Source organism: Macrosteles quadrilineatus, unplaced genomic scaffold, assembly GCF_028750875.1.
Source record: "Macrosteles quadrilineatus isolate MER2022 unplaced genomic scaffold, UCM_ALF_1.0 Scaffold_1__1_contigs__length_201487025, whole genome shotgun sequence".
In the NCBI taxonomy this organism is placed as follows: Eukaryota; Metazoa; Arthropoda; class Insecta; order Hemiptera; family Cicadellidae; genus Macrosteles; species Macrosteles quadrilineatus.
Genome location: NW_026542594.1, coordinates 89,306,707 through 89,318,738, shown reverse-complemented (window position 1 = coordinate 89,318,738; position 12,032 = coordinate 89,306,707). Strand labels below are relative to the sequence as shown.

General features: G+C 34.7%; 1 protein-coding gene across 1 annotated transcript in view; it reads left to right on the top strand.

The window, feature by feature from the left end:
* LOC128985646 (alpha-L-iduronidase) overlaps window positions 1-12,032 on the top strand; it is a 126,387-nt gene that overhangs the window by 64,155 nt on the left and 50,200 nt on the right. Inside the window, exons 6-7 of the mRNA XM_054405430.1 lie at window positions 4,887-5,040; window positions 9,296-9,430. Coding sequence (XP_054261405.1) covers window positions 4,887-5,040; window positions 9,296-9,430 — 289 coding nt within the window. The remainder of the gene's footprint in view (window positions 1-4,886; window positions 5,041-9,295; window positions 9,431-12,032) is intronic.

Sequence of the window (12,032 nt, the reverse complement as noted above, 5' to 3'; positions counted from 1 at the left end):
GTCACTCGTAACGTGTTACGTTTAATGATGTAATTTTATAATACTAATACCGAACACAAACAAATACAAACAATACAAACGATTAGTTTAATTAACCAAACAGAAGTTCTTTGATCGTACATATTTTATCTGCTTAATCCAATTCAAATAATCACTGCTTATAAATTACTTTATACCATTTTACTTAGCAGACTCTGGTTTTCATTTTGATGGATAGTTTATTTTGTTTCCATGATGGACTTTTTATAAAATACACTTTTTCACACAACTAAGTAGGTATAAATATGATTTCATTGCTTATCTAAAACCAATTTTTGGAAGCGTTGTCTTTTTTGGATGTTCTAATTAACTGAACATATTCAACTGTTAATCATTTTGATAACGTAATCAAAATTATCACTCCTAAAAAATAATCTAACCGAGTGACACCTGCAACTACTATTGCGGATATCACAGATAAGCGCTATCCTGGAACTGATAAGCAATCCTATCTCTTCGAGAGAATCATAATGTGATAGTTATTCTAATGTCAGTGTTACTTTGATTTTCATTGTGTGAAGATGAATCAAATTACAATGCATGGAACTAAAAATTGGTATATAGATTTAAGCGTTTTTAGTCGGAAAACGGTGCCCGCTGGAAATGTTATAATTTTGAAGTCAGCGTACTCACTTTGTATGCCTCGTAACTTTTTTATTTTTTTTTAGAACTAACGTAAATATTGGAGAACTATCGAGAACTAACAAAGAACTAATGATTGGTATATAGATGTAAGCATTTTTATTAAAAAAAACTGTGCCCGCTGGAAATTCTATAATTGTGAAGTTGGCGTACCCACTTTTTATGCTTCGTAACTTTTTCATTTTTTGAGAACTAACGCAAATATTGGAGAACTATCGAGAACTAACGAAGAACTCACGATTGGTATATAAATATAAGCATTTTTATTTAGAAAACTGTGCCCGCAGGAAATTCTATAATTGTGAAGTTGGCGTACCCACTTTTTATGCTTCGTAACTTTTTCATTTTTTGAGAACTAACACAAATATTGGAGAACTATCGAGAACTAACGAAGAACTAACGATTGGCATATAGATATAAGCTTTTAAAGTCATAAAACGGTGCCCGCTGGATATTCTATAATTGTGAAGTTAGCGTACCCACTTTGTATGCCTCGTAGCTTTTTTATTTTGTGAGAACTAACGTAAATATTGGAGAACTATCGAGAACTAACAAAGAACTAACGATTGGTATATAGATGTATGCATTTTTATTTAAAAAAACTGTGCCCGCTGGAAATTCTATAATTGTGAAGTTGGCGTACCCACTTTTTATGCTTCGTAACTTTTTCATTTTATGAGAACTAACGCAAATATTGGAGAACTATCGAGAACTAACGAAGAACTAACGATTGGCATATAGATATATGCATTTAAAGTCATAAAACGGTGCCCGCTGGATATTCTATAATTGTGAAGTTAGCGTACCCACTTTGTATGCCTCGTAGCTTTTTTATTTTGTGAGAACTAACGTAAATATTGGAGGACTATCGAGAACTAACGATTGGTGTATAGATATAAGCATTTATAGTCAGAAAACAGTGCCCGCTGGAAATTGTATAGTTGTGAAGTGTGCGTACCCACTTTGTATGCCTCGTAACTTTTATATTTTTTGAGAACTAACGTCAATATTGGAGAACTATTGAGAACTAACGATTGGTATATAGATATAGGCATTTATAGTTAAAAAAAACTGTTCCCGCTGGAAATTGTACAATTGTGAAGTTAGCGTACCCACTTTGTATGCCTCATAACTTTTTTATTTTTTGAGAACTAACGAAAAAATTGGAGAACTATCGAGAACTAACGACAAACTAAACGATTGGTATATAGATATAGGTATTTATAGTAAAAAAAACTTTGCCCGCTGGAAATTCTATAATTGTGACGTGTGCGTACCCACTTTGTATGCCTCGTAACTTTTTTATTTTTTGAGAACTAACGTAAATATTGGAGAACTATCAAGAACTAACGAAGAACTAACGATTGGTATATAGATATAGGCATTTATAGTAATAAAAACTGTGCCCGCTGGAAATTCTATAACTGTGAAGTTGGCGTACCCACTTTTTATGCTTCGTAACTTTTTTATTTTTTGAGAACTAACGTTAATTTTGGAGAACTATCGAGAACTAACGAAGAACTAACGATTGGTATATAGATATAGGCATTTATAGTAAAAAAACTGTTCCCGCTGGAAATTGTACAATTGTGAAGTTAGCGTACCCACTTTGTATGCCTCTTAACTTTTTTATTTTTTGAGAACTAACGTAAATATTGGAGAACTATCGAGAACTAACGAAGAACAAACGATTGGTATATAGATATAGTCATTTATAGTAAAAAAACTGTGCCCGCTGGAAATTCTATAACTGTGAAGTTGGCGTACCCACTTTTTATGCTTCGTAACTTTTTTATTTTTTGAGAACTAACGTTAATTTTTGAGAACTATCGAGAACTAACGAAGAACTAACGATTGGTATATAGATATAGGCATTTATATTAAAAAAACTGTTCCCGCTGGAAATTGTACAATTGTGAAGTTAGCGTACCCACTTTGTATGCCTCTTAACTTTTTTATTTTTTGAGAACTAACGTAAATATTGGAGAACTATCGAGAACTAACGAAGAACTAACGATTGGTATATAGATATAGGCATTTATAGTAAAAAAACTGTGCCCGCTGGAAATTCTATAACTGTGAAGTTGGCGTACCCACTTTTTATGCTTCGTAACTTTTTTATTTTTTGAGAACTAACGTTAATTTTGGAGAACTATCGAGAACTAACGAAGAACTAACGATTGGTATATAGATATAGGCATTTATAGTAAAAAAACTGTTCCCGCTGGAAATTGTACAATTGTGAAGTTAGCGTACCCACTTTGTATGCCTCATAACTTTTTTATTTTTTGAGAACTAACGAAAAAATTTGGGAACTATCGAGGACTAACGAAGAACTAACGATTGGTATATAGATGTAAACATTTCTCCTCAGAAAACGGCGCGTGCTAGAACCCGGAAGTGTGAAGTTAGCGTACCCACTTATAATCGGCTATAACTTTTTTATTTTTTGAGAACCAACGAAAAAATTTGGGAACTATCGAGAACTAACGATTGGTATGATCAAAAGTGGATACGCTAATATGGGTACGCCAACTTCACGGACCTAAACAATTTGATTCTGTGATGTTCAATAGCATTAAACAGTTATAAGGTTTACCAACAGGGTGCAGCACTATTACTGTTTAAATTGATGACCAATTTGAGCTAATTTGAACCAAGCAGCAACAAAAAGCTGTGAGAACTGTCAAAGTAGGATTTTTTACAGAGTTATGTTTATGTTTTTAATTTAATAAATAATTTTTTATAGCCTATTGTGGGAATAAGGCGTTTTATTTTTTAAGTGCATAGTTCATTAACTTATTTATTGACTTTCTTTATTCCTATTTGAAATCTATTGTGTTTGTATGGTTTATTTCCCCCCCCCGCCCCAAAAATGTTCGGGAAAAGGAGAAGCCAGTTTATACTTTTAGTGGATCGCTAAAAGTTTATATGCATACAGCAAATCTATGGAACATAATTATTCTATTTAGTTTTCTCTTCCCGTTGCTAAGCACTGGTATGACTGCTATTATATATTTATATTTATGTGTCCATTAGCACGATAACTCGAGCAAAAATGATCTGATTTTGATGAAATTTGGTATAAACGTGTAAACCTACATTTATTCGGAAATAGTGGAAGGCCCAATTGAGTTTGCAGTTTATGGGCCATCTTTGCCGTTTGTTTGTGGAAGAATGTAAAAGACTCGACTGTTTCAATTAATGGACAATAACATAAAGGATTCTTTCGAATTTAATTTGATTTTGTACATAGTAAAATATTGATTTCGGTTGATTTGAATATTGGAAAATGGCACCACGTGTCCTCCATGTGTGTATCGACTTGTACTTGCATATGCCAGAAGTTCACCACGTGTGTATTCCATGACCAAAGCGTGGTTTTCCAGCACTTCTCCAACAATACCTAGACACGGCCCCTGAGATTTACTGATGTTCATGGCAAACAAATGAATAACTTACGACTGAGCAAAAGATACTTTAATACTTTAATACTTTCTTATTAAATGGTGACCATACAAAGTAGGTATTTTAAGCCAAGTATGAATGGAGATGAGTGTAGGATGAGTGGCACGATCTTGTAGTCTTGTTAGTGACTAAAGCCGACATTCCTTAGACACAGCTGTTAATTAATAGCCCATACAGCTAATGGCAACTAAAGGGATCTACAGTTTATAGTGGAATCCGAACCACATTTTTGCCTTGGTATATACGAATTGGTCTAATTATCAGGTTAGTACTGCGGATAGTCGTAGTACTCACTCTTGCGGACGTTAATCCATACCAGGGAGTATCGCATCCACAGTGCATGCCTTTAAATATCCACAATTTGTGACCTCCTAGTAGCTGGATTACAGGACGACACCACCCGTCCCAGTCTAGGATGTTTAAGGACAAGCCATGAATCCTTGTTTGAATTCCGAGCTCTCTTATTTTAACTTACATATGGACTTAACTTAACTCAACTTATGAGTTAACTATCTACCTACTGAATAGAAGAGTGGAGTGGGGGTACCAACACTAAGGTCAGCTGGGGTCTCAATCCCCCCATGCAACTGAGGGAAAGGAAATCATACTCAAGGCTCAGCACACCCGTCCGATGGGCCGAGCCGCTGAGGCCCAATTGACACTGCCCTCCCTTAGTGTCCCTCTAACATTTTGTGTGATTTTATGCCTTTTCAGACTGTAGTTACAATTTTTTTCAGGTTACAATAAGTATGCTGTTGCCTCCATGAAGGGACTAGCTGTGCATGGACTGAGCCTGAGTGGCCCTGCAGGCACCTTCAGAGACTTGAATCATCACAACATCAGCTGGGGCTTCCTTCAGATGTGCAGCTCTATGATATCTCTAACTGGGAGGTGAGGCTGTATTACTACTGTACTTTTACCTTAACACATCAAATAAATAATACAAAATAATGGAACATTCATAACAAATAGTTTGTGAGGAACAAATACTATCAGCTGATTTAGGTCGGTCACCACTTAGCTGACCAAACTGCAGACAAGAGAGAGGCTGCCAGCTTATAAAAAATTTTAAACAAAAATAAATATGTATTTTTCTACGTTTTTACAAAATACATATCTGTTTACATAAATTTGAACAAATTGAGTTTTTGGCCTCTGGGGACATAAAAAAGAAAAAGTTAATCAGTCCCGGGACTAGGCCCTTCTGTGCCACCTACAGTAATAGCTTCTTGCCTAGGCCTATAGGGAAATACGCTAAACGCATACCTACTGCTAGGTATGGACAATTAATGGCATAGTACACTATCAGTATATCTTTGATCCAGGTAATTTTTGACAGTCTAAAACTAAACCCAGCCGCCCAAATATACCTCATCACAGGGCCGTCGCGTGGTTTATTGGCACCTGGGGCGGGATGATATCAGGGCGACAGAGCGACACTGCAACATTGCAATATTGATTTATATTAAGATAATTAAGTTGGGACAGGGCCTTCAGATCCACAGTTGGGTTCATTTTTAAGCTATTATGACTAAATTAAAAGTAGTATACAAGCAAGTACAGCTACTCTATTTTTATAAAATATTTAATTTGGGAAAAGGTTACAAATATATTGATACAAAGTGATTGGTATCAAATAATATGTATTTCTTCAATAAATGCATACAACGTAATATTCAAAATTCAATTGTACATAGCTTTCAGAAATATGTTATGTACAGCTAACTTATTTTTTTCAATTTTGTTGTATTACTTTTGCCGTGGCATCCGTGGCGCCCGGGGTGGTAGCCGCACCCACGCGTCGGCCCTGCTCATCATTGGGCCTAGATACCATTGGGTACCTGGTTCTAGATAAACAGCTGATCTTAGTCAGTATAAAAGCTTCGAAGTCTTCTTCACCAGCTCACACTAACTTTTAATACTAAATTCTTGGGTTCAAATATTTTACTATAGTTCGGCCGCTTAGAAAACGACCTGCGCGCTAATGCTAAACCAATGCTGGAGGAGGTCGCTTTCTAAGCAGCCGAACTATAGTTTTGCTCCCTTAGAATTTTAACGAATTGTATATTATGCCCTAGATGTTATTAAAAATAATATGATTTAAGAAAGTTAGATTTTGTAGTTAAATCTGTAGCTTAAATGTTTTTCACTAAATTTAAGAGGTGACTTATTTTACATAAGTTGGTAGGGCCTCATATGTAATATAAGAGTGAAAATTTAAAAACGTACGTTTTCATGTCCCTGGCCTTTTACTTCGTGTATACTGGATTTGTAGTTTATTATTATGTGTTTTAATATTTTTTGGGACGGGGGCAACATGTTAGACACATTTATTTGGTTTTAAATAGGTTCTAGGTATTTTTTTCGTATTTTTAAAGTCTCGAAATTCACGACCATGACGTGTCCCTAGGGTACATTTTCCAACTTTCACGCTGTTTTTAGACTAATTATTCATTCCGAAATATATAAAGCCATATTTTTATGTCATCAATGGTTATTAAACTTACAAAAAAAGGAGCATATTATAATTTTATTGTCATTACAAACTGACTACCATGAAAAAATAAGTCTGTCCCTCGATTTGGCGTCACGACCATTTGGGAAAAATTTTCAACTTTGGAGCACGACAGTGGCAAGCCTGGCGTCGATGGAGTCAGTTGGTTTTAGAGACTAGTTCGGGGTGTACGTCAGGATTGTAGTGCTGGTCGTTTTGAGTTGAAAGGAGGGCTTACAAGATTAATAAAGGAAAGATTGTGTTTTTTGTAATTTTGGTGTGTCCATGACCGTATGTATTCATTCGATTTTGGTGTGTCATTTTGGTGTGTCCATGACCGTAGTCATTCGATGAAGTAGACATGGTGTTAATTTTTGTTTATAAGATATTTCAATTGCTAGATTAACCTAGAAGTCCTCGAACATCCTTTGTATCCTCGAACATGAGGTGCAGGGATACTGCCAGAACAGAGCCAAATAACACGTAATTTCACGACCAAAGTTTCACGACCATCGCGGGTTTTTTCCCGACCAATCCAGCCTTATGGATTATAGTGTGTTTGGTCGTGACAATAACTTTAATATAATTGTAAATTGAACAGTTTAGTTCAATTGAAACACATATTTTTATTATAACTAACAGGATAATTGAAGGATTGTTTGGAAAGATTTAGATTATTCCAGACAATTCACGACCGTACCGCTTGTCCCTGACCATCACGTTTATGATTTCTATCATAAAAATTTCAAAAATTAAAATATCGTCATATTTTAATGTCTTATACACGAAAGAAGCACACCTCTATACAAACATAACGATTTTTCGGGTCTCAGGTAAGTTTTTTCGGAGTTATACAAACTTAAAAAGATTTTATTGGCTTTTTTTCAATTTTTTGAGTTTTTTTATTTTTTTCTAGAAAGACCAAATATACCAAAAGCTCAGTGACCTTTTTATTGAGCGAAGCTCACTTTCCCTCACTTTGTAACTTCTTTGTAAGAGCATCAGAATGTAATGGCTTGACCAATTGATATGACATTTGGCCAACAGCTAAAGAATACTGAGCACAATGTTTAGGTAAAAAATTATTTGCAAATTTCCTTCTGGATTTTATTTTACGGGTCACGCAATTTCGCTTGTTATTTTAATGTAAGTTGAAAGAAAAATTATATTGGGTTTATGACATATGGGTTTATCTCGTTTCATTCAAATAAGATAAACATATGTTAATTGTTTGTAACTTCAACTTCTTGTCTTGTAACTTCTTGTTTGTAACTTGTTTTGTTTACATTTCAATGTTTACTTTCACTTTCATCCTAGGTTAAAGTTGGAATGCAACAGTTTATCAATTGAAGTAACAGTTTTGCTTTATTTGTTTTGAGCATGCCTCAAAGGCCACGTCGAAATATTGGTCGTCGCACCAATAATGCAAATATTGTAAGAGAGTGGCGTCGTGAACAAGAAGAACCAGACGAAGCAGTGGCGGAAGAAGCTGATAATGATAGGCAGTTAGCTAATCAATTCCAACATGAATTAGATTGATGCACTAATATTTTACACTTGCATTAACTGTCATCGCCAACAACTAACAGCTTCAAACCAATGACGGATTTGTTCGCGTTGTCGTTCAAATGCAACTAAATTCACGGCGTTAAATAATGTGGATGTGTCAAGTGTCCCGAACGAATTAACTGACCTGACGATTGTAGAACAAATGTTGATTGCACGAGTACCTACATCCCGCTATGTGCATTTACAAAGTACAAGAAAATGGTCAGGATGGCCAGTTTCACTACAAAGGTAACATCATTAATGTTGAGCAAGATATTAATGAAATAGCATCTGTCTTACCTACATTGCCCGAAAACTTAAAAGTCATCATTGTCCAACGTCAAGGCGTCTTTGGCCATATCGATTTCAAAGTCCGACGTGAAAAACTACAGCAAGCACTTATTTGGCTGAAGGCAAATAACCCATTCTATTTTCACATAACCATTAGTGATGAAGCGCTACACCAACTACCAGTCAATGATTTTGTTCACATGAGAGTACCGTGTGTGTGTGTACGTGAAAACCAAGAAAGACCTGATAAAATCGAATAAGACCAAGTTGGAGAAACATCGGTGCCTATGATTGCGCAGTCTCGTCAAAGGGATCACGATCAGAGACTAATGTGGCCGACCGGAACACTGTTGAAAGGGAACATAGCGTAGGTTGTTAGCTGCTTTAGCCATTGACAATCTTTAAAAAATGCTTCGCTCATTTATGCGTCTAAAGTGTAACGGCAGACCACCCTAGTTGTATAATGGTCATAAAAGTAAATTAGTTTATAGCAAAACATAGTTACAAAAATAATATTAACTATTTTTAATATTCATTTAAACGTCCGTTATGGTCGTGACAGGATTTTGTGTTTTTCCACTAAAGATGCTCTTTTAAAAAGAAACTACCAAAGATATTGCGTTACCATGGACATTTTATGAAACTTCAAATGTTAATGAAATAAAAAAAAAAATAAAAGTTTAGAAAAATGGGGAAAAAATTTGCAAAGTGCTTTTCCTGAAAATGTTCGTTTTTAAATTTTCACTCATAACTTAATAAACCTTTTATTACAAAATTCATAGTTATATTTTTTTTATTAATTTTTTTTTTCAGCTGTGGTGTAGAAGCCATTACATTTCACAAGAAAGGCGAGGGAATGGCAGAGACAGTAGTAAGCTCCACCTCAGAGTTCTATTCAACAGCTACCACTCTCTATCCCTCGCTGAAAAATCTTTCCTTTGCAAACAAGTAAGTCATCAATGTTTTTTGTTTATCTTACATAAACAAAATCTACAATAGTTTACTTCCAATTATACATACCCTTCTGATGAAGGAAAAACACAGTTTCATCAATTAAAATTATTAGCTTAAAAAATCCAAATCCAAAAAATGTGAACTGATAAAGTGGAACATTCATTTTTGATTTGACTGATTTATTAGAAAACTCATAATTGATACACACACTTTTCATCATACTTTCAATTGCCAAGGGATTTTTTCATTGCATGACGACATGCCTAATTTGTTTTATTTTGTATATCTAGCTTTTTTTATTGCTGAGGTTATATATTTCATGAGACGTTACAAGGGTGAATATTACTGGTTTTTGGTGTTGTATCATATCTACTATAGGGAGAGGGTTGATGAATCAGATTAAAGAACAGCTGTAGCATCAGCAGTAGCAACACTGTGTGTGCTGCCACGGCCTCCTTTAACTACAGGCTCGCGGTCAGCGAGAATTGGCAACGTCGCACTGAGCATTAACTCCCGGCCATTTCACTATTACGGTAGTACGGAACTAGTGGTCGCGGTTTAAATATACTGCATTTTTACACCCTTACAATTGAGATAAAATTTTGAAATTTGGTACAGAGCTAGGGAATAAACCCTTCATGCCAATGGTTTGGTTTAGAAAATTGAAATTTCATTTGGTAGTATATATATATTTTTTTTAATTAACACGTTAGAACAATTTTGGAAAAGTGAAGTGAAAAAGTTAGTCGCCTACTAAAATTTTTGTTTGTTGGTCAGAGAAGTTTTGTCTGTGAGAAAGTTGTAGATAATTAAATATACTTTGCTATTTGCATTTAACTTTTCCTTCTATCATGCATAGTTTTGTTAAAATTTTGGGTTGAACAGAGCGACCAAATCTCAGTTTTATGGCGCGGCGCAGCGAGTAGCGCTGCGCGCAAGCTGTAGTGTAGTATCGCATAGCTAATAATTAATTAATGTCGGCCAACAGAATTATTTCAAGCAAGTTTATTATTGGAACATTGACAATTTTGTCTCTGAACTGTTTAACTGTACATTGTTTCAATATCATATGTTTTACTTTTTATATTAAGCTGTGTTCATGTTTATGTTTGTGTGATCTAAATAAAAGTGTGGATTCCTTTCTGTAATATATTTTGTTTCTCATTAATTTAAAAGTTTATTCTTATCAGTCACCTAGAGAAAGAATGCCTTGGACAAGTACGTATCAGTATTTATGGCTTTTGGTTATCCACAAGAATATTACGTTTGTATCAAATAACGGCACGACTTAATGTCTTCATAACTAAATACCGTAGCCTAAAACAAAAATGCCTTTTCCTTTTAGTTTTAATAATTTTGCTGTAGTTTATTATGAATTTCAAGTATGTGTTTTATTTACACGTTATTATGTAGTATTATAGGAAGTAAAAATATTACTTCATTCATTCTGTTATTGCGCATCCATTAATAACTAATCCATTGATATTCTTGCAACAGACAATCGGAAGGCGTGGCTAGCGAAAACTTTTAATTTAGCGCTCATTAACCAATGGTGGCGTGGCGACCACCATCTTGATTGAATTAGGTGGAATTAGCAAATAGCTAAAATTAGCGGCAACATGTATAATTAGCGAATGTACCAAACAAGCTCATTCTCATCAAACAGTTAAGTATGTTAGGAATATGTCAGATATGGATATTTCGGAAATAGCAGAAACTATTTGTATTTGTGGAGTACATTTGAAAGAAATAGTGACAAAAATTATTTTGAGACTGGAAAATATTTTGTTAAATAACTACACGAAAGTAAAAAGAGATAAAAATAATAGCCGTTATAACCAGAGAAAAATGTCAATCATTTCTTGAATAAAATAATTTTGTTTATTGCTTTTGTTATTTTTATTTTGTATATTAAACGTCATTATTCTAAAGATAAAACAATAGCTTACATAGAAGCTGTAACTAAACAACATTGCAGATAAGATTTAAATTTTTTAAGTGTTTAACAATTAATAAATCATAGAATAAATACGTTGAAGAGACGGAAGAAAACTACAATTATACGCCTAATACTTATACGTTCAATCGTGTTCAATGTACCGTAAAAGCTTTTAATAAATATTGTATTACATTCTTTTATTGACACGAAAGCCTCGTATAATTATTTACTTCTTTTTCTACACATCTGTGTTGTCAGATATAAAAGATCTAAATTAATAGATAATTTGCGTGCTTGTTCCAATCCTCCGCGGCGCGAGCGCAAGCGTTGAGTGGTGTAGCGTAGCAGTAGCCATCCAGCCATCCGATGCGGTGTTGCCACTTCGAACGCTGCGGCCTGTAGTTAAAGGAGGCCGTGGTGCTGCTCACCATTGCTCCTATAGCGAACAATAATGTTGTTTACAACTGACTCAGGAATTACTGATTTTAACTTCAAATTGTCCGCCAAACTGTCTGAGTTTCCGGGAGTCTACCGTATTAATATTACAAAAAAATATATAATACAATACATACAATGGTGCCTGACATGAATACATACATAAACCTGATTGGGATTACCTTTGCTTACAACTGGCCACACTTAGTAGTGCTGACTATG